At 37.3% G+C, this 24,271-nt stretch overlaps 1 protein-coding gene and 1 non-coding gene across 11 annotated transcripts in view; both read right to left on the bottom strand.

Moving 5' to 3' along the window:
* PPP1R13B (protein phosphatase 1 regulatory subunit 13B) overlaps window positions 1-24,271 on the bottom strand; it is a 240,566-nt gene that overhangs the window by 38,936 nt on the left and 177,359 nt on the right. For all 10 annotated transcript variants that reach the window (XM_072630082.1, XM_072630080.1, XM_072630079.1 and 7 more), the window contains exon 4: window positions 19,474-19,550. In XM_072630082.1, coding sequence (XP_072486183.1) covers window positions 19,474-19,550 — 77 coding nt within the window. The remainder of the gene's footprint in view (window positions 1-19,473; window positions 19,551-24,271) is intronic.
* Window positions 12,235-12,385, bottom strand: LOC140521918 (small nucleolar RNA U109). The gene has a single exon (XR_011973185.1). It is a non-coding gene; the product is annotated as a small nucleolar RNA U109 (small nucleolar RNA).

Genomic DNA, 24,271 nt, shown 5'->3' with positions numbered 1-24,271 from the left:
TAAAGTGTGTGTGTGCATAATATATGAATATATAATAAATATATTAAGCATTTCTTCAACCATTATTTTAAAAATGGGTTTTGTGGCCTTCAAAAAAAACCCTTAAACTTTCAAAATTTATGAAGTTATGAGTTAGTTGCTGGGTCCCTTTTCTTATTAATAAAAAAAAGCAAATCCCATGGGTTATTCAATGCAATTTCTTTCATAAGATCCAATTCCATCTTCCTCTTTATAATTCACAATTTGGGGTTGCTATGGCAACTAATAGTCACAAATAAAGTTTTAACTAAATATAGCTTTTTTAGGTCTTTAGCTAACATGAAAAGAAGTCCTGCTAATTCTTACCACTGAACAAAAAAGACTACTGAATTATGTCAAAAGGAAAAAAACTAATGTTTAATAGACTAAGTCAGTTACGAACTCTCATCAGTTTAATAAACTTATTATTGGAACGACTTTTTTTAGTTAATAAATAATAAATGAGAATAATAATTGTTATCATTTAAAGGATCACAGTACAAAAGGACCCAGGGCTGAAAGAGATGGCAGAAGCCATATATACAACCCCCTCATTTTTACAGCTGAGGAAGTGGAGGCCTGGGGTCATGATTGTGGCTCCGTGTCTGGTGCAATCAATCATCCACAATATGAGGATTCAGATAAACAATTCTTTTTTTCCTTTTTTTTTATTAATTTATTTAACTTTTAACATTCATTTTCACAAAATTTTGTGTTCCAAATTTTCTCCCCATTTGTCCCCTCACCCCACCCCAAAACACCAAGCATTCTAACTGCCCCTATCACCAATCTGTCCTCTCTTCTATCATCCCTCCCTTCCCTTGTCCCCATCTTCTCTTTTGTCCTGTAGGGCCACATAACTTTCTATACCCCTTTACCTGTATGTCTTATTTCCTAGTAGTGAGAACAGTACTCGACAGTTGATCCTAAAACTTTGAGTTCCAACTTCTCTTCATCCCTCCCTCCCTACCCATTCCTTTTGGAAGGCAAGCAATTCAATATAGGCCATATCTGTGTAGTTTTGCAAATGACTTCCATAATAGTCGTGTTGTTTAAGACTAACTATATTTCCCTCCATCCTATCCTGCCCCCCCATTGCTTCTATTCTCTCTTTTGATCCTGTCCCTCCCCAAGAGTGTTGACTTCTAATTGCTCCCTCCTCCCATTGCCCTCCCTTCCATCATCCCCCCCACCCTGCTTATCCCCTTATCCCCCACTTTCCTGTATTGTAAGATAGGTTTTCATACCAAACAAAATGAGTGTGCATTTTATTCCTTCCTTTAGTTGAATGTGATGAGAGTAAACTTCATGTTTTTCTCTCACCTCCCTTCTTTTTCCCTCCACTAAAAAGTCTTTTGCTTGCCTCTTTTATGAGAGATAATTTGCCCCATTCCATTTCTCCCTTTCTCCTCCCAATATATTTCTCTCTCATTGCTTAAATTCATTTTTTTAAGATATGATCCCATCCTATTCCATTCACTCTGTGCTCTCTGTCTGTGTGTGTGCGTGCGTATGTAATCCCACCAACTACCTAGATACCGAAAAGTTTCAAGAGTTACAAATATTTTCTTTCCATGTAGGAATGTAAACAGTTCAACTTCAGTAAGTCCCTTGTGACTTCTCTTTGCTGTTCACCTTTTCATGCTTCTCTTCATTCTTGTGTTTGAAAGTCAAATTTTCTTTTCAGCTCTGGTCTTTTCATCAGGAATGCTTGAAAGTCCTTGATTTCACTGAAAGACCATTTTTCCCCTGAAGTATTATACTCAGTTTTGCTGGGTAGGTGATTCTTGGTTTCAGTGCTAGTTCCTTTGACTTCTGGAATATCATATTCCACACCCTTCAATCCCTTAATGTAGAAGCTGCTAGATCCTGTGTTATCCTGATTGTATTTCCACAATACTTGAATTGTTTCTTTCTAGCTGCTTGCAATATTTTCTCCTTGACCAGGGAACTCTGGAATTTGGCCATAATGTTCCTAGGAGTTCCTCTTTTTGGATCTCTTTCAGGCGGTGATTGGTGGATTCCTTGAATACTTATTTTGCCCTCTGGTTCTAGAATCTCAGGGCAGTTTTCCTTGATAATTTCATGAAAGATGATGTCTAGGCTCTTTTTCTCATCATGGCTTTAAGGCAGTCCCATAATTTTTAAATTGTCTCCCCTAGATCTATTTTCCAGGTCAGTTCTTTTTCCAATGAGACATTTCACATTATCTTCCATTTTTTCATTCTTTTGGTTTTGTTTTGTGATTTCTTGGTTTCTCACAAAGTCATTAGCCTCCATCTGTTCCATTCTAATTTTAAAAGAATTATTTTCTTCAGTGAGCTTTTGAACCTCCTTTTCCATTTGGCTAATTCTGCTTTTTAAAGCATTCTTCTCCTCATTCATTGGCTTTTTGAACCTCTTTTGCCAATTGAGTTAGCCTATTTTTCAAGGTGTTATTTTCTTCAGCATTCTTTTGGGTCTCCTTTAGCAAGGTGTTGACCTGCTTCTCATACTTTTCTTCCATCTCTCTCATTTCTCTTCCCAGTTTTTCCTCCACCTCTCTTACTTGATTTTCAAAATCCTTTTTGAGCTCTTCCATGGCCTGAGCCCATGGTATATTTATTTTGGATGTGTGGGATACCGAAGCCTTGACTTCTGTGTCTTTCCCTGATGGTAAGCATTGTTCTTCCTCATCAGAAAGGAAGGGAGGAATTATCTGTTCACCAAGAAAGTAACCTTCTATAGTCTTATTTTTTTTTCCCTTTTCTGGGCATTTTCCCAGCCAGTGACTTGCCTTCTGAGTTTTCTTTCCACCCCCACCTCCCCTCCAGATCCGCCCAGCCAGCACTTGGGGTCTGAGATTCAAATGCTGCTCCCAGCCTCAGGAATATAGGCAGGGGTGGGGCTGCTATTCAGTGTGAGATTAAGTTCAGGTGCTCAGGTGGGGGCAGGGCTGCCACATGGGACTCAGTTCCCTCAGGGGGTTTATGCAGAGACCTTCAACAATGGATCCAGGCTCCTGCCTGCTTGGGGAACCCCTGTCCACCTCTGCCCCCACTGCTGCCTCCCAAGGGGGCCCAAGCAACAGGGACACCCCACTCCCCTCTTGACCAGCCAAAGAGACCCTCTCACCGACCCTTGTCACTGGTGGGTGGAGGGACTTGTGCGGCCGCTGGAGATTCTGTCCCTGAAGCCTGCTCGGATCTGCTCCCCACAGAGCCATGCAGCCAAGGCTGGGCTGGGCTCTGGTCCAGGTCCAGTGCGTGACTGACCTTTCGCATCAGGTTTTCAGGTTCCTCTGGAACAGAAATCTCGTCCGCTCCATTGTTCTGTGGCTTCTGCTGCTCCAGAATTTGTTGGGAGTTTTCTTTACAGATATTTTATGGGCTGTGGGTTCAGAGCTAGCATATGTGTGTCTTTCTACTCCGCCATCTTGGCTCCTCCCGTAAACAATTCTTTTAATAAAAAAATATTCAGAAGCACCCTACCCCCACTTCCCTCTTCCCCACAAGGAAAGAAAAGCAGTCTGCAAGAAAGCAAAAGCAGGTAAAAGCCACCAACAGGGAGATGAAAAGCAGTCAGCAAAGAAGCATCCTGGGATTTCAGAAGAATCCAGTCAAAGTCCTCAGTCTTTCTATCCTCCCTGCCTAAAGGGCCTACAAATCAGGTCCCAGATTAGATCAACTAAGGGCAGTTAAATCAGTTACCCCAGGCATATTCCCACTGATTCTTGGCTCATAAACATTCCCTTTCTCCTCTTCCCCACCGCACCCCCCTCTGGTGGTATGGAAGTGTGGGGGTTACTTAAGACTCCCAAGCTCTACTATGAAATAATATTTGTAAAATATTTACTAAAATATCTACCACATAGTAGGGTCTCAATAAATGTTTGTTTCCCACCCACCTCCATCTCCCCTATTAATGCCCTGCGCCTCAGTACTCTACCACTCATCTCTGATTTTTAATAAACTAAATGGCTAGGATCACAAATAACATTTTCTTTGGATTAACAGCTCCCCACCCCTTCATCCTTGAAGCAATGCTGAGGGCACTCCCTCAAAACAGCAATTAAGGGCCAGGATGGACCTGGCTACTTTCTGAGCACCCATCTGGACAGGGCTGTCACACAACAGACTAGAGCCCACCCATGTCTGCTTCCTGCAAAAACCAGAGTGCCAAGACCCTTTCCACTATCTCACCACAAACAGGTGCTGCTGCCTCCAGACTGGGTGTCCATAATAAGCTACTTACACTTGCTTTTGGGAGACCAAAATGGAAGGTAAAAGGCCTATTGTTGAAGTTCAGGCTTGGGAGGCCCCATAATCTACCTCTGGATATTTTAATGGACCTATTTATCAAATTATGCTTTCCTCTTCCATAAATTTTACTATTGTACCACCATCCTCCCAATTACCCAGGCTTGCAATCTCAGTATCCTCCTCCACATCTCTCTTATACACATTTCACATTCTCAAATCTGCTGCCAAGATCCTGTTGTTTTTTCCTTCACAGCACCGATAGTATAAATCCCCCTTCTCTGTAGTCACATGGGTGCCAACCTGGCATAGGGTTTCATCAAACACCTGCACTACTGCAATGGTCTTCTAACTGGTCTCCTTACCCCAAGTACCCTAGCCCCACTCTAATCCATCTTTCACTCAGCTACCTAAGGAATTTTCCAAGATCAAAATATAAAATCTTGTTTGGCATCTAAGGGCCTTCACTACCAGACCTGTTCCTACCTTTGCAGACTTCTTACACCTTACCCCTCCACTTACTCTGTGATTCAACATCAGTCTTCTGGTTATTCCTCTTACCCAACCCTCCTTCTTGTGATCCCATGCCTTTTCAAAGGCCATCCCCAAGCCTTGAATGTTCTTCCTCCTCCTCCTTACTTCTGGCTCAAAGCTTAGCTCAAATCCCACCTTCTACAGAAGGCAGTCTTTGCCCTATTCCCTCAGCCTTCCAATAACTGCTAGTGTCTTCTCCTAGACCACCTTCCATTTGTACTGTATATACCTTACAGGTACAATTATTTACCTATTATCCTCAATCAGAATGTGAGCTCCATGAAGACAAGGAATATATTTTTGCCTTACTTTGCATGCTCAGTCACTGGCAAACTGTATGCAATTCATAAAAGACTGGTTGACAGACTAATTGAACTACAATCAGTTCTGTTATAAAACATGTTTCAAAAACAAATCTGTTCTAATGTGATTGATACTTTAGGGAACACCTTTATCATAACACTAATTTCAAGTCTGTTTCTGCATCATGTATTCCATGATAATGAGAATGCAGAAAATTGTACCACTCCACAGTAACTCACAAGCTGCAACCCCACACTTCTACCAGTAAACTTCTGGTTTTTGTCAAGGTAAAGTACCATATTCCATGGATATCTTAAAGAGCAGGAGGAGTTGTGAGCACAGAAAGGCTGGTTGGCACCACAACCACTCCTTCTATCATGGCCTCTGTACAGCAGTTTCAGCCTACCTAACTCAATCTTGTAGCCCAAGGCCAAGGACACAGCCACTACTTATGGTAGTATTTATCTATTTCTTTTTTTTAACTTTTTTAATTTAAATTTATTTATTTAAGTTTTCAACATTCATTTCCACAAAATCTTGGGTTGCAAATTTTCTCCCCATTTCTCTCCTCCCCCTACCCCTAAACACCAAGTATTCTAACTACCCCTATCACCAATCTGTCCTCCCTTCTAACATTCCTCCCTTCCCTTATCCCCATCTTCTCTTTTGTCCTGAAGGGCAAGATAAATTTCTATACCCCATTACCTGCATTTCTTATTTCCTAGTTGCAAGAACAATACTCAACAGTTGTTCCTAGAACTTTGAGTTCTGGCTTCTCTTCATCCCTCCTTCCCCACCCATTCCCTTTGGGAAGGCAAGCAATTCAATATAGGCCATATCCGTGTAGTTTTGCAAATGACTTCCATAATAGTCATGTTGTGTAAGACTAATATTTCCCTCCATCCTATCCTGTTCTCCATCTCTTCTATTCTCTTTTTTGATCCTATCCCTCCCCAAGAGTGCTCCCTCCTCCCACTGTCCTTCCTTCCATTATTCCCCCTACCCTGTTTATCCCCTTCTCCCCCACTATCCTGTATTGTAAGATAGGTTTTCATACCGAAATGACTGTGCATTTTATTCCTTCCTTTAGTCGAATGTGATGAGAGTAAGCTTCATGTTTTTTTTCTCACCTCCCCTCTTTTTCCCTCCACTAAAAAATCTTTTACTTGCCTCTTTTATGAGAGATAATTTGCCCCATTCCATTTCTCCCTTTCTCCTCCCAATATATTTCTCTCTCACTACTTAATTTCATCATTTTAACATATGATCCCAAAGTTTCAAGAGTTACAAATATTTTCTTTCCATGTAGGAATGTAAACAGTTCAACTTTAGTAAGTCCCTTATGACTTCTCTTTGCTGTTCACCTTTTCATGCTTCTCTTCATTCTTGTGTTTGAAAGTCAAATTTTCTTTTCAGCTCTGGTCTTTTCATCAATAATGCTTGAAAGTCCTCTATTTCATTGAAAGACCAGTTTTTCCCCTGAAGTATTATACTCAGTTTTGCTGGGTAGGTGATTCTTGGTTTTAGTCCTAGTTCCTTTGACTTCTGGAATATCATATTCCACACCCTTCAATCCCTTAATGTAGAAGCTGCTAGATCTTGTGTTATCCTGATTGTATTTCCACAATACTTGGATTGTTTCTTTCTAGCTGCTTGCAATATTTTCTCCTTGACCAGGGAACTCTGGAATTTGGCCATAATGTTCCTAGGAGTTTCTCTTTTTGGATCTCTTTCAGGCGGTGATCAGTGGATTCTTTCAATATTTATTTTGCCCTCTGGTTCTAGAATCTCAGGGCAGTTTTCCTTGAAAATTTCATGAAAGATGATGTCTAGGCTCTTTTTTTGATCAAGGCTTTCAGGTAATCCCATAATTTTTAAATTGTCTCTCCTGGATCTATTTTCCAGGTCAGTTGTTTTTCCAGTGAGATATTTCACATTATCTTCCATTTTTTCATTCTTTTGGTTTTGTTTTATGATTTCTTGGTTTCTCATAAAGTCATTAGCCTCCATCTGTTCCATTCTAATTTTGAAAGAACTATTTTCTTCAGTGAGCTTTTGAACCTCCTTTTCCATTTGGCTAATTCTGCTTTTTAAACCATTCTTCTCCTCATTGGTTATTTGAACCTCTTTTTTCAATTGAGTTAGCCTATTTTTAAAAGTGTTATTTTCTTCAGCATTTTTTTGGGGTCTTCTTTAGCGAGGTGTTGACCTGCTTTTCATGCTTTTCTTGCATCTCTCTCATTTCTCTTACAGTTTTTCCTCCACCTCTCTTACTTGATTTTCAAAATCCTTTTTGAGCTCTTCCATGGCCTGAGCCCATTGAATATTTATTTTGGATGTTTGGGATACAGAAGCCTTGAGTTTTATGTCTTTCCCAGATGGTAAGCATTGTTCTTCCTCATCCAAAAGGATGGAAGAAAGTCACCTTCTATAGTCTTATTTTTTTTCCCTTTTTTGGGCATTTTTCTCAACCAGTTACTTGACTTTTGGGTCCTTTGTCAAGAGTAGGGTATACTCTGGGAATCTGTAAGATCTCAGTTCCTCCAAGGTGGCCCAATTAAGTGTGTACTGGTCTGGACGGGATTTTTGTGCCCAGAATCTTAGCAGTTACCTCTCCACAGCCACCTGGCCTCCAGTTCCTCCAAGTCAGCACTGGGGGCTGATTTTCAGATAAGCTGGATGGGCAGGGCTATCATTCAGTGTGACACAAAGACCAACTCCCCTAGGGCCTCCACGCAGGGCCCAGGCAAGGCTCAACTCTTTGATGCCCCCAGGGATTTTTATGCTCTAATAATGGTCCGGCAGATGTGGCTGCCTGCCTATGTGGCCTCAGTGGTGGCTGCCTAAGGCTGGAGCTCTGGAATGCCCTTCTCCCATCCTGGCCAGCTGAATAAACCCCATCACTGACCTTTGGCACCTGTGCGCTGAGGGATCCCTGAACCTGCTGCTGCTGGGACTGGGGATTCTGCGACTGGAGATTCCGTCCCCAAAGGCTCTTCGCGAGTAGCTCCACACACCCAAGGCTGGGCTCTGTGCTCCACTCAGCATCCAGTGCAACAGACATTTCCCATGGGCCTTTCAGGTCACCCTGGGCTGGAAATCTCCTCCACTCTGTTGTTCTCCACCTCTGCTGCTCCAAAATTTGTTGAGAGTCCCTCTCTACAGGTATTTTATGGGCTGTGTGGGGAGACCCTGTGTATGTGTGTCTTTCTACTCTGCCATCTTGGCTCCCAGTATTTATCTATTTCTTAACCATTTAACATGCATAACACTGTGCTACCAATTTTTAAAAATTAGATTCCTATCTTTTATGTGTCACTAATGAAGTTTTTGAGGATTGTATCTTTAACCCCATTTTCTCCCTAGGTTCCATGGTTTTTATTTTATGATTCGGCATAGTATGGTGATTTTTAGGAACTCCTTTCACAGTATAGCAGAACTGTCTGTACTTACTGGCTTCTTCTGAATGCACATTCAAAAATGTACATATAGCCCTGGAACATTTAACATGAGCTTTCTAGAAGTCTTTCTCCTTGGGTCTTTTTGAGCCTACAGGGTCTATAATCCTGGAGGTCCTGTTTATAATGACTAGGTGGCCAGCTGAAATGATCATCATGCTTCTGTAGTTGTAAACTCCCTGAAGAAGCCACTCATTATCCTTTGAGAAACAACTGCTTTTGTGTTACTGGGCCCTGGTTATACCTGAAATTGATGACAGAGGACCAGAAAACCACTCAACCTAAGATGGGTCCTCCAATAAGATACATAAGGAACCAGAGGCTTTCAGCATTAAATGGAAATGGTACATCTAAGACCAAGGCTATCAAGTGTTAGCATCTTTCAGGAAAAGAAGGTCACATCATCAATGGCTGAGACCTCCAGAGTCTCAGACACAATGAATTGCCTCCTCCATCAGCCCAATAAGCCTCTTCCAGAAAAAACCTTAGCTCTTGACAAAAACTGTTCTGCTTGGTTTACTGGCAATTCTTTCCATTATGAGAAAAGAGACTACACATCAATTGTGGCAGTGTTTTCCCAGTAGGCTAAACTGGGAACAAGAAGACTAATCTATGAAAGAGCCCTGAAGGAGCAAGTAAAATTTTCACTTATATTCATTTCCAAGTGGTGGCTTTGGCTAAATGGTTAGGGTTCTTCCGAGAACAGAAATAAACTTGAGGGGAGTGGGTGTTAAAGAACAATGAAAGAATGTAAGAATTCTGTAGATGTTTCTCATAGCATACAGTTGGGTTTTTTGTTTGTTAAAAATAAGGTTAGACAAAGTATTTATTCAGAGCTTGCTATATGTTAGGCACTGCAGTACCCTGGAAAGACAAATACAAACAAAAGAACAGTTCCTGCCCTCAAGAAGCTTATACTTCCAATAGAAGACAACACACAAAAAAAACCCAAAAAGGGTGGGGAGAGGGTGGAGAAAGTAGTAAAGGTGGGATTAGTAGTTTGAGAAGTCATGGACTAAGCCAAGCTTGAAATGAATGTGATTGGCATGGGTGCTTATTGAAATGGAATTTATGGGCATTAATTGGAAGATGAGGCCAAAGGGTGGAGGCTCCCCCACAAGATATCATATGCCTTTTGCCCAACTGAATAACCAGTTGATACTCTCACAATAACAGTATTAATTGGAGATTAGGTTCATAATCAATCTGGACACAAAGTTAGTGATGCTGTGTTGTTGTGGGGTCCAGGACCACATGGTCTCCTTAACCAAAAAGAATGTAGTCATTGCTACCCAACAATGTTCTTAATGCACTCAGGGCACCAACCTTTGAGGGATCAGTATGATATTACCGGAGGTGGTTCCTGACCTGCCTCCAGGGGAGGAGGAGGATGTGAACAAGCATTATTAAGCACCTACTATGTGTCAGACACCGTGCCAAGTGCTTTACAATTATTTTTACAATTATTATCTCTAATCTTCACAAAAACCATGGGAGATAGGTGCTATTATTATCCCCATTTTACAGTTGAGGAAACTGAGGCAGACAGAGGTTGGATTTAAAATATCTTCTTGACTCCAGGCCAAGAACTCTATCCACTGTATGACTTGGCTGCCTACAGTTGGGAAATTACATATTGTTTTCCTTCATCTAAAGGCAAGAGGTATGCCATAACTACAGATATCTAGCCTAGTGGCTGATAGGTACTCTATAAGGAGCCAATAAGATCCAAGTTCAAATTCAATCTCAGATGGGCACATATTAGTTGTCAGATAAATAGTAGTAGTAGTAGGATATGGGATTGCAGTGCCATTTAGGCCTGCTACTGCTATGACACTATCAAGACTGCAATAGATCCTTTTTCTTATCAGAATACACATTTTACTACAAAGAAACTCTAGGATTGGGCCTATCGTTGCAATATTTTCTCAATTTTCCATCCACCGTATCACCACTAGGTAAATGGTATGAAGGAATAGAATAGATCACTAAAAACAAGAGCTTCATCATCAGATACCAGACTATCAGGGTTTGGTTCTACTTAGCACAACCCCAAAAAGGTAGAGGCCTCTTCATTCTGGTGATTTCTTAGATCAAGAAGACTTTCCTGACAAGGATGTACTATTTCTGGGTACAGTTCCAACTGACCCTCTGTGAGGCCTTTCATTATTTCATCCTCTCTGCGTGGCCACCCGCTCAGGTACCTGCTCCCTCAAAAGTACCCATGTGGTAACATTTCTTGTCAAGATGACTACCTGAATGGAGACAGGCAGATCAGCTCACCCATAACCTACTCCAACAAAAATCTTAAAATTGCACCAAGATGAATAATGATCAAGAAATACAATGAATAATGATCAAGAAATTCAATGAGAAACTAAAGAATTTTTAAAGTGATTTTTTTTCCACCTCAGAATTGCATAAAAAGTTAATCAGAACCTCACAAAAATACGAAAGGAGAATGCCAGCAATGTTAGCTTCAACAAAAGCAAACAAGTTAGCAGCCTTCCAATGAGACCAGGCTACATGTGTAGCCTGCAGGGCTCTAAATCTAGAGGCAGCATGATTGGAAGACTCCTTTAGAAATTCCAAAGATGGTTGGAAATGCAAATCGGGAACACTGAAGTCAATACGAAGGGCAGCAACAAGTAAGAACATAAGATCTTCATGGAACAATTAACACGCTACACAGTATAGCAATATTGAATGATCAACTGTGAAAGACTTAGCTACACTAATGAAGATAATGATTCAAGATAATTCCAAAGGACCCATGATAAAAGATGCTACCTGCCTCTAGAGAGAAAACATATGAACTCTGAATGCAAAGTGAAGTATACTTTTTTCACTTTATTTTTATTGTATTTTGTTTGTGTTTTCTTTTGCAACATGGTTAATATGGAAATGTTTTGCATGACTTCCCATATATAATGGATACAAAAGTAGCTTCTCAAAGAGAGAAGAAGGATGGGAAGGAGGTAGAGAATTTGGAACTCAAAATTTTTTAATATGAATAATCAAAAAAATTTATATATAACTGGGAAATATTTAACAAAATAAATTAAAAGAATTATAAAAAAGGAGGAAAGAAATGACTTCCAGTCTAATGCTCTTCTGACTATGCTGGATGTCTCAAAACAGGTCATAAAATCTAAAAGTTGACATCTTTGTTAATTCTATGAATATTAAATAAAAACAGATTACACTTAAATTATACAATCAGTTTCCACAAACATCACAATGTACTTATTACAGTTTTTTAACAAATACAACTTTTTAAAGACAGTATGAAAACACACAAAAAATAAAATTTTACATTAGTTCTCAATGTGTCTATTAGTCCTTCATTGCCTGAAGAAGACCATGCTATCAGAGACATAATGATATGACTTACACTTGACTTTGTTTTGAGTGAGGGAGGGTTGTGCAGGTCACCAGCCTCACATCTTCTCCAGAGCCATCTAAATCTACTGGCCAGATATTCATCAGGATGACTGGAGATGACTCAGGAAGAGGCAATTGGGGTTAAGTGACTTGCCCAAGGTCACACAGCTAGTGAGTGTCAACTGTCTGAGGTGAGATTGAACTCAGGTCCTCCTGATTCCTGCACTGGTGCTCTATCCACTGCACCACCTAGCTGCCCCTAGTTCTCAATGCAAGAAAATTCTATAAAGAAGTTTCTTTGATGTAGGAGAAATATACTACTACTCAACCTTTACTGCAAGGCTGGCAGCCCTGAAGACTCCTATGTTTTATGTAGCATGCACTGGCTATATTCATACTTCTATTGCAATGAGAAGTATGATTTTTTTAATTAAAAGTTCCAACATGCAGAAACAGAATTAAAGTAAATGGATATGGTTATAAACTTAATCACCAGTAAATACTCAGTACTGACCTGGACTAAAATAATGGCAGATGGTAGAGGTTGACCTCATTAAGTCTCATAGTTTATGTGGGTCTCAAAAGTCTAGGCACAAATTTCTGGGAAAGCTAGCAACAGGAAAGATCTAGGAGAAGCCCAGCTCCCCCAGAGAAACACCAAAAATAACTAAAAAGATACCAGAGTCATCCCAAGAAAAATGGTCAAAATATAGGAATACAGTTTTCAAGCAAAGAAACTGAAGCTATAAACCACCATATGAAAAAATATTTCAAATCGGCAATAATTCTGAAAATTAAAATTAAAGCATCTCTGAAATTCCACCCATCAGACTGGCAGAGATAACAAGAAAATGGTAATTGTTGGAGGGGCTATGTTAGAATAGATACACCAATGCATGGTTGATAGAGCTGTAGAGTGATCCCATCATTCTAGAAAGCAATCTAAAGTTATACTAAGTCTCTAAACTGTGTATAATCTTTGACTCAGCTATAACGCTATTAGGCATGTAAATCAAAGTGATCAATATCAAAAGGAAAGGATCCACACATAAAAATATAATTATAGCAACACTTTTCTGTAGCAACTGGAAAAAAAAGTATGCCCATTAATTTGGGAAAGGCTGAACCAATTATAATATAGGAATATCAGTGAACCATAAGAAATGACAAAAAGGACAGATTGAGAAAAACCTGGGAAGAACTTTATGAATTGAAGCAAAGTGAAAGGAATAGAATCAGAAAAGCAACTTACATAATAACAAAAAAATGTAAAGGAAAATTATTTTGAACACTTAATAACTATCATCAATGCATAATGACTGATGATGAAGCATGTCTCCCACCTCTTGGTGGAGAAGTGATAGATTTATAGGGGAAGAAATCAGACATATAATTTCAGACATGAACAATTCAACACAAATTTGTTTTGCTTGATTATACTTATTTGTTATTAAGAGCAAGCTTATTGAGGACTTGGGTAATAAATGGAAGGTAGTAATACAAGAAAAAAATTAAAATTATCAATGAAATATTTTTTAAAAAACAGGAAAATGTTAGTATGATGATTTTAACATTTAACTATGATGATGAATTTAGCATTTAAAAAATAAGCTTTATGCAACAAATTTATCTATGACTGAAAAACACAGGAAGTCATTTGGTGAAAGTGAGGGATAAACCAACAGACAGCGCCTAGAGTACGCGGGTATTTTCACAATGTCAAGAGAACATGAACAATATCAAGAGTATACTGAGTGGATCCACTTGGGCAAAGCTAGGGGAAAGCACAGATGAGAGAGAGATACACAAAATGGGTTAGGAACAGCATAACTTAAGGAAATCTGAAATCAGTGACACTACATATGCACTGCAGCATTCTCTTTCAAGTTTCTCCATTACTACTAAGGGCATCACCATCCTCCTGTTCACCCAGGCTTGAAACCTGGGCATGATTCTTAACTTCTCACTCTCATTCCACATAACCAAACCACCAAATCTTGTCGTTCTACCTTCATATCACAGCGTTCTCTCCACTCAGAAAGCTACAACCCTGACAAGACCTCATCATCACATGCTTAAATGAAATGCCCCTTTTTCCCTCCAAGGAGAAGCAGAAAGAAAATGCAAGTGCTTTAAAAATAACAGACAGTTCCACAGCACTTTAAAATGTACAAGAGATATTATATACACCACCTCCATGTGAAGTATATCTTATAATACAGTACAGATGTATTATATATTATATAGTATTATATCTATACTACATATATCTTAATCAGTGCAGATGAAGAAACTGAGGCAAAGATGTATTAAATGAATTGCCCAAGGTTACACAGCTAAATAAAGGTCTAAGTCTACCACAAGTTCAGGTATTCTGAAGTTATGGATCTAACCTCTAACCATTAAGTCTCACTGCCTCTCAACATCTAGGCCTTTAATATGAATATGTTTAAAGCAGGGTCTCTTAAACAGGGATTCACTGACTTGTGGTTTTATAAAAGAAAATTTTAAATAACTACTTCAATATAGTTGATTATCTTTCTAATTCTATATACTTTATTTTACTCGTTTAAAACATTGTGATAAGGGGTCTATAACACAAAAAAGGTTAAAAACCCTAGTTTAAAGAATTTACTTGTGGATGGAATCTATTTAAAAGTAGAAGAATTAATTCAAATATCTAAAATATTATCTGAAGTTTAAATACAACTAATCTCTTCTAAGAACAATATAATATCTGAAGAACAAAAGTTAACTTTACTTACTTAAACTGCCCCAAAATAGACAAAAATTTACTTATTTGTATTCAAAACTAAGCAATCTTTTTTTTTCTTTCCATTTTGCTATAGTTCAGGAGTATTAAATTTTAGGGTTTGTTATCTGAAAGTTTTAATAAACAAAGAAGAGTAAGTTCCAAATAAACAATTACCAAAGCAAAATACAATTATTTCTGACTATACCCAGCCTAATAGACATTGGATAACTCTAAGCTTCTCAAGTTTTCCACCATTCTCTAATGCTGGCATTTTTCTAAAATTGGCAGTTTTCCAATTTCAACAACAAAGAATAAATGTCATGTGTTGCATAAGAGTAAGCTGATTAAACCCTTGAACTTTAAACTACCCTTCCTCCATCTGAAACAGCACAATAAACCTACCTCATTTGCTCAATGCAGGCTATTCATTTTTTTTAATTTAATTTTTAAAACATCACTGTCACTTCCCAATAGTCACCTCAACCCCTCTGCTCCCTACAAAAAAAAAGTGCCCCCTGCTAACAAAGAAGTATTTAAATACAATAAATACACTATTTGACAGATCAAGTCTCATCCCTCAATATATTCCTTCATCACAATCCACAATCATCCCTTGTAATAAAAGAAAAACAGTCAAACAAAACTGATAATAGAGTCTGTAACTGCCACGTTGCCCATCCTCTTTCTCCACTGAAAGGAGTGTTTCATCACGTACTCTAGAATCAATCTTAGTTTGATTTTTAATTTTATTTAGAGAGGGTTTCCCAAAAATCTTAATGTAGTTTTAAGCTTTAATAACTTCAGAAGTATAAATGGTACAAAACATATTATTTTTTTGCACTTATTTAGTACTGTTGAGTTTTGAAAAATTATTTTAACCAGAGTGTTCTGTTGTTATTTATTATGGATGTAAGTTTCTGGACATTTCCTTAGCCCAGTGGATCAATACAGGAGGTTCTCTTTGTTTGATCTGGATCACCTGAATTATATCCAATTTCTTCTTATGTGGTACTGTCAAAATTGTCATATATGCATCAAAACTCCATTCTTTGGATGACTGTAAGGCTAAGATTAAAAATGTAATTCTTTCAATCACTAATAAGCAGTTAACTTAAGTTAAAAAATTGACTCTATACAGCCTAAGATGGTGAATTTTAATTTTTTTTAAAAAATCTATCAATATTTTTAAATTTTAAATTAACCCATCAAATTTTTTATTAGCTTGTGATATTTATGCTTCTGAAGTTATTAAAAGTTAAGACTGCACTAAAATTTCTTGGACAACCTGGATTGTAGCCATTGTGTACATTATTCTCCAGGTTTAGTTCTTTGTTCTACAAGAGTTCATACAAGTCTTCCCATGTTCCTCTGAATTCACTCATTATTTTTACAGCAAAATAATATTGCCTGATATTCACATAACAATTTGTTCAATATAATCTCATCAAGAAAGGGTGCTATGAATATTTCCATATATATGGGAACTTTCTCTTTGACTTTGACATTCTTGGGGTACATGCCCAGCAATGAATGCAGTTTTTGAGTGAAAGGGTTTTGATAGATTAGTAATTTTTCTTAAATAATACCAAAACATTTTCCAGAACAGCTGGACCATTTCACAGTTCCATCAATGTTCCATCAACTACACTACACAATTTCAATGTGGGTTACTTTTAAAATTTTTAATTCATCCATGAAGAATATGCTACAGAACTAATCAATTACCATAAATTATGGGTATGAATACACTAACTGCATATAGCCACCTGAATTTAGTTTCTCAATACAAGCACACAGGTGGATCTTCTCAGCAGCTGTGTACCTTCCCGGGAAGCCTACTTCATGAGTTTACTCAAAGGCAGCATGACATTGTGGGAAGAATACTACATGAAGAATCACAAAGCCCTGGGTTTAAATACTACCTGTGACACTAGCTGTGGACCTGGACAAATCACTTACCCTTTCTTGGTCGCATTTTTCTCATCTCTAGAGTGGGAATCCTTAAGGGATATCTCTGAGGCTCAAATGAGTATAGAAGGTGTTTTGTAAGCCTAAAGTACTATATAAAAGGCAGATGTTATCATCATCATCATCATCTTTATTATTATTGCTTAGGACACATCTAATGACTATAGATCATTCCAACCTAGATGTCCATGCTATACCATATATATATCCCATTGTCATTTAAGTAATCACAGTGGCTATTAAGAGAAAAGTCTAGCTATTTGCCACCATAGCACAGGACAAATTAACTCTAATTGTTCAGTTTTTTTTTTTAATTCTTAACCACAAAAGGTTCATTATAACCCTGACATAGGATAACACTCTGATGTCATGTTTCCTATGGGCAAATGAACATATTGTATGGAAGATAATGTTTTCAATGTTAAAGGTATGACAATGGAAGATTGAAGTCCCTACGTAGTCCCTGGCCTAAGAGAACTTACAATACAGGAAAAGGTATGACTACACAAAAAACTCAGTCAAATTAGAATGTTGAAAAGTATACAATGGATCATACTAATTCACCTAATTTTTAAAAAAATTTCAATATGAATTAGGGCCTGTCTATCCACTTGAAAATGGCTTAAGAGATTATGGTATAAAAAATGTAAGAAAATATTATTATGCCATTAAGAAATTATAAAAATGTATGTTTTCAGAGGAAATAATGCAAAATGAAAAGATTCAGGAGAACAATTTCTTCATTAACAATATAAAAAAATAACTGTGAAAGACTAAGAAATCTAATCAAGGTAATGAACAACTACAATGCCTGAGTAGTAAAGAAGAAGAAGCCTGCTACCCATCTCTTGACAGAGAGGTGATAGACTCAAGGTGCAGAATGAGATTTATATTTTTGTATATGACCAATGTCACATTTTGTTTTGTTTAACTAAATATTTGTTTAAAGAGTTATTCTTTCCTTTTTTTTTTTAATGGAGAAAGAACAGTAGGAATGAGAAGGGAAAAGAGATAGGGTTTCTTTCTGTCCCCCACCCCCAAATGGGAATAGAAGGAATCATAACTGAGCAAAACTGTCCTGAAAGTTATATGTTTAGCCAGAATAAGAACTCTAAGAGGACAAATGATTTCTTCTTTAAATCTTCAAGTATTTAAAGAGCAAGCTGGTATTGGACTTGTACTGACTAGTCTTCAAGTTAGAATAAGAGCAATGGGTACAAGTTGCTAGGAGACAAGTGTCACAACAACGATGACAGTAACAGCAATATTTACGGTGGCCACTATTCACCAGGCATGTGCTAAGCACCTTACGAAGATTATCTCATAACAACCCTGGGAAGTAGGTGTCATTATGATTCCCATTTTAGAGCTGAGGTGACTCAGGCAAACAGATTAAGTAACTTGTCCAAGGTCACACTAGTAAGTGTCTGTGATAGGATTTGATTCCAGGGCCAGTGCTGACCGTGCTACCTAGCTTCCCTAAGTTAAGTTTGATATTAGAAAGAACTTCCTAACTAGAGCTATCTAAAAGTGCATGAGCTGGCTCAGGGTTCACCTTCATGAGGTCTTCAATCAAATGGCCACTTCTCTAGTATATTGTAATAATGATTCTTCTAGGTATCAGCCTAAATAGTCACTGAGGTTTCTTTCCCATTCTATAATTCTGTGACAATTAGCACAATGTATTCCAAAAATAATCCCACTTTAAGCTGTATTAATAGAAGCACAGCATCCATAATAAGGAAAGAGTCTGCAGTATTCTTTCTTTATCAGACGCAGACTCAGTTATGGGTTAAGGAAGATAGCTGCCAAACTGAAACACATTCAAGAGAACATGGCTTTGAGTAAAAGGGAACAAAAAATCACATTTTATGGCTAAAAGAATGGGGAAAGCTAAGCCTTGATAAGGGAAGATTGGGAAGATAAGTGGAAAAGGAAATATTTACAATCTTTAAATATTTGATGTGTTGCACGGGAAAGTGAGACAGAAATATATGTTGGCTAAATCTAAGAAAAATCTTTGTAGCAATTAGAGCTGCCAGAAAATGGAATGGATTGTTCTGTGAGGTAGTGAATTTTCTGTCACTTGAAGTGCAGAAGCTGGAAAAACACTTGCCAGTAACACTATAAAAGGAATTCACAAAGGGATGGACTAGATTGCCTCTTAAGTTCCTTCTAAATTGAAGGGTATATGAAGTCTCAATTCTCCATTTACTCCCATAATTCCCCACTTATATTCAATTTTAGCTCCTAACCCTCACTATTGCTTTATACTTTTCTTCTAAACCTACTCCTCAACTACAAATTACTCTCTTCTTTAGCACTTGACCAAAGGATATATGACAAGTGTAAAGACAAATATTTAAGAATACTGATAAAGGGTTGAAGGTATAGGTCTAAGACCAGAGCTTCTGAAGCTAAAAGAGACATTAGAGTTAAATTAGTATAAACCACACCAAGTGTTCTTTCCAGAATGCTATACTCCAGGACTCAAAAAATTACCACAAAAAAAAAAAATGGAGCACACAACTACCTGCAATGATACTTTCCCTAATTTTTCTGACTCTCTGAGGCTCAAGAGTCTTAGGAGTCATAACCTTTCCCCAGGAGTATTACAAAGAGTCCATATGGTTCCTACTTAATCCATGACTAGAGGGTCTAGCTCTGGTCCCAATTTTTAATCACTCTGTGCAATTAATGGAAATAATTGAACAGAAAAAAAGAATTATTTCTTAAAGATTAAAGCTATTCTAGAAGTCACATTTATCAATAAGGAATACTTTAAAAGCATTAATTTGTATTCAATATTACCTACCCCATTCTCAGTATGTTTTTCAGCAGATGTACTTATTCCATTTCTTTGATTTCTTTGGTCTTGGATCTGACGGCCACCTAGAAAAAATAAGTATCAATCTTACTAAAACCTTCAAATGAAAAACAGATTCCCCCAATTTATTAGCTGTATTTACTCATTAAACACAGATTATAAGCCTGGTATGTGAAAGACTGAAAGACTAAGGAATCTGATCAGGGTAATGAACAACCACGATGCCCGAGTAGTAAGGAAGAAGCCTGCTACCCATCTCTTGACAGAGAGGTGAGAGACTCAAGGTGCAGAATGACACTTTGGTAGACATTAAGGTCCAATCACACAATCCAGGGACTTGTGAGTTGGAAGAGAATCTCAGGAAGAACCTAGTTGAACCCCTTTAATTTTACAAAGGATGAAACAGACAGAGGCCGAGAAGAGACCAGCCTAAAGTCACTGAAGTCATAAGCAGCAGGGTTATGTTTCAAACCTAGGTCTCTGGAATTCAAGTTCAGTCTTTTCACTACATAACAGCTTAAAAACAAAAATGCTTTCATCTAAGGTTAAAGCTAAGCTTTTCTTCTTCTACAGAAATATCATTAAATATCAAAGCTGGTGAACAATATTAAGAAAGGCCTTTTCACTTCATATAGGGTATCCCAAAAGTCTGTGCTGTTTGTTGGGATAGTCCATATTAGTTTAAAATTTAACATTCAACTGTGAAAAATATCACCTTATCACCTAATATCACCTTCATAATAATTTTTTAAGGAAAAAACTATACTTCCATGTAATAAAGTGGATACAAAACAAATTATGGTTACAATATAGTGTTCCAGGCTCAAATATGGCAGTTCTGTGATCTACCTTGTTCAATACAATTCATTGGCTATAGATAAATAGAAATGTCAATTCATTCATCATCAAGCCTTAAAACTTCTTTATTTAAAATTCTAGTTCCTAGCCTTTTTTTCCTTACTCAAGAAAAAGTATAATCTATAATACTGTAATACCTGTAATAATTAGCTAGTACTCTCAAATACTAGAATCTCCTTTAATTGTTAGTTCCTATATTCGGAGTAGCATATGTGACCTCTTATTTGGAGAAGAATAAAACAGACAACAAAGAGAAAGGAAAATAAAAAGTCAAATTAAAAAACTATATTTTTCTAGTGGTAGCTTCTATCTAGAGAAACATAAATACAGCTCGACAAAGAGGGCCCTGGTCACAGTTTCAAGGCAGAGAAGAGCACCACAGTTTGAGGCTGCAGGAGTACATGGGCCTTTTCTGGATAAAGCCCAGAGCACTGACCAGGACAGCAGTGATCATACCTTTCCCGGGATTACACCATCTTGTAAGCACCAAAAACTTACAACAAGCCCTCAGAACTAGCTTGGAAAACATCAGCACAAAAAAAGACTAAAATTTGGCACAGTGGCTCCCTATTCCCAAGTGAGCAGAGCCTAACTGTAACATAAAGTTCCAAGTCAAGAAATAGGCTGGAAGAATGAACAAACAACAAAAAATGAACATGACAGGTGGCAGGGAAGGCCAAGACATAAATGTACAAGAAGACAACAATGTAAAAACAGCTGCAATCAAGATGTCAAAGAAGAACACTAACTGGACTCAAGGCTAGCAAGAACTCCTAGAATAGTTAAATTTTAAGAAAGATGAGTGGCAGTAGAAAAATTGGGAAAAGAAATCAGTTAATTGGTAAGGCTAGTTTTCAAATCTTTCCCTGATCTGTTTCCATCTGTCCCATCCAATCTTATCTGCAGGCTGTCCCTGACAGATTTTTTTCTACATCACTCACAAGGGTCTATGACCTATCAGGCCTATTCCTTTCTCCAAGTCTTTGTGTATGCTACTGATCAACCTGGAATGCTTTTCCATCCAATTTCTACTTATTTAAATTCCAACAAAGGGAAGAGCAGACCCTGAACACTACGAGGCAGTGAATCTGACTTAATAATAATAAGCAGTTATATGTTGCTTTAAGGTTAGCAAAGCAATTTTAAAATGTTTTCATTTTATCCTCACAACAACTCTATTATTATCATCATACCCATTCTACAGATGAAGAAACTGGGGTAGACAGGGGTTAAGTGAATTGCCTAGGACCATACAGCTCATGTCTGAGGCCAGATTTGAAGTTAAGTCTTTCTTTAAAAATAGTATTTTATTTTTTCCAATTACACATAGCCAAATTTTAAAATTAATTTCAAAAAAATTTTGAGTTCTAAATTTTCTTCCTCCCTACCTCAAAATCCCCCCCCTTCAATAGAAAACAATTTGATATAGGCTATATATGTGCAATCATGTAAAATATATTTCCATATTAGTCATGTTGTAAAAAAAGAAACAGGTCAAAAGAAAAAAAAAACAAAAAATTAAAGAAAGTGAAAATAGTATCTGCATTCAGGCTTCATAAATTCTTTCTCTGAATGTGAATAGCATTTTTCCTCATGAGTCCTTTGGAATTGTCTTGGATCAATGTGTTGCTAAGTTGTTCGTAGCTGATCATCATACAATGTTGCTGCTGCTGTGCACAGTGTGCCCCTGGTTCTGCTCAATTCATTCAGCATCAGTTCATATAAGTCTTTCCAGGCTTTTCTCAGAGCATCCTGATCATCATCTCACAACAGCATTCCATTACACTCGTATACCACAACTGGTTCTGCCAATTCACGGGTATCCCTTCAATTTCCAATTCTTTGCCACCAGAAAAAGAGCTGCTAAAATATTTCTATACAAGTAGGTCCTTTTCCTTTTTTTTTCTAAATCTCTTTGGGATACAAACCTACCAATGCTACTGCTGGATCAAAAGGCACAGTTTGATTGCCATTTGGGCACAGCTCTAAATTGCTCCTCAGAATGGTTGGATTAGTTTACAACTCCACCAACAATGCATTAGTGTTCCAATTTTCCTCCGCATCCTCTCTAACATTTACCATTTTCCTTTTCTGTCATATTAGTCAATGTGACAGGCATGAGATGGTACCTCAGGAATTGTTTTAATTTGCATTTCTTTAATCAACAGTGATTTAGAACATTTTTTCATATGACACAGAAAGCTCTGATTTCTTCATCTGAAAACTACCTGATCATATCCTTTGACCATTTATCAATTGGGGAATGATACTGTATTTTTACAAATTTTACTAAGTTCTCTATATATCTGAGAAATGAGGCCTTTTTCAGAGACATCTGTTATTAAATTAAAAAAAAAAACAACCTGTTTCCCAGATTTCTGCTTTCCTTCTAATCTTGTTTGCATTGATCTTGTTTGTGTAAAAACTTATAAATTTAATTATAATCAAAATTATCCATTTTATATTTTATAGTGCTCTCTACATCTTGCTCGGTCATAAATTTTTCCCTTCTCCATAGATTTGACAGGTAAACTATTCCTTGCTCTCCTAATCACCCTTCATGTCTAACTCAATGTACCCACTTTGACCTTACCTTGGTATACAGCATAAGATGCTAGTCTATACCTAGTTTCTACCATACAGTTTTCCCAGCAGTTTCTGTCAAATAGTGAACTTTTTTTCCAGAAGCTGGGGTCTCTGGGTTTATCAAATACTAGGTTACTATGGTTATTAGCTTCTGTCTTATCTACCTAACTTATTCCACTGATCTACCACTCTATTTTTTTTAGCCAATACTGGACAATTCTGATGATTACAACTTCATAATACAGTTTAATATCTGGTATCAAGGTCAATGACCTTCACATTTTTAAAAATTAATTCCCTTTATGTTCTTGACCTTTTGTTCTTTCAGATGAACTTATTATTTTTATAGCTCTATAAAATAAATTTTGGTAGTTTGATTGGCATGGTACTAAATTAACTTATTTAAGTAAATTAATTTAGGTAGAATTGTCATTTTTATTATATTGGCTCAGCCTATCCATGAGTAATTGATGTTTCTCCACTTGTTTAGTTCTGACTTTATTTGTGAGAAAAGTTTTGTAATTTGGTTTATATAGTTCCTGGGTTTGTCTTGGCAGGTAGACTCCCAAATACTTTATGATGTTTACAGTTATTTCAAATGGAATTTCTCTTTCTCTCTCTTGGTGTTGGGATTTGCTGGTTACATATAGAAATGCTGATGATTTATATTGGTTTATTCTATAACGTGCAACTTTCCTAATGTTGCTAATTATTTCAACTAACTTTTAGTTGATTCTCTAAGTATACCATCATATCATCTGCAAAGAGTGATAGCTTTATTTCCTTGCTGTCTATTCTAATTCCTTCCATTTCTTTTTTTCTCTTATTGGTAAAGCTAACATTTCTAGTACAACTGAATAAAAGTGGTGATAATGGGCATCCTTGACTCTGACCTTACTGATAAGGCTTCTAGTTTATCCCCATTACATACAATGCTTGCTGGTGGTTTTAGATAGAACCTCTTTATCACTTTAAGGAAAGCTCCATTTATTTCTATGCCTTCTAGTGTTTTCACCAGGAAAAATGCGTACTCTATTTTGTCAAAAGCTTTTCTACATCTATTGAGATAATCATATGATTTCTGTAGGTTATGTTACTGATATGGTCAATTATGCTGATAGCTTTCCTAATATTGAACCAGCCCTGCATTCCTAGTATAAATTCCACCTAGTCATGGTGTATGATCTTTGACATATATTGGTGTAATCTCCTTGCTAGGATTTTACATAAAATTTTTACATCAATATTCGCTAAGGAAACTGCTCTGTAGTTTTCCTTCTCTGTTTTAGCTTTTCCTGGTTTAGGTATCAGCACCACATTTGTATTGTAAAAGAAAACTGCA

Source organism: Notamacropus eugenii, chromosome 1, assembly GCF_028372415.1.
Source record: "Notamacropus eugenii isolate mMacEug1 chromosome 1, mMacEug1.pri_v2, whole genome shotgun sequence".
NCBI classification, from domain to species: Eukaryota; Metazoa; Chordata; class Mammalia; order Diprotodontia; family Macropodidae; genus Notamacropus; species Notamacropus eugenii.
Note: the sequence above shows the minus strand (reverse complement) of the source record. Positions and strands in the feature narration are given on the sequence as shown.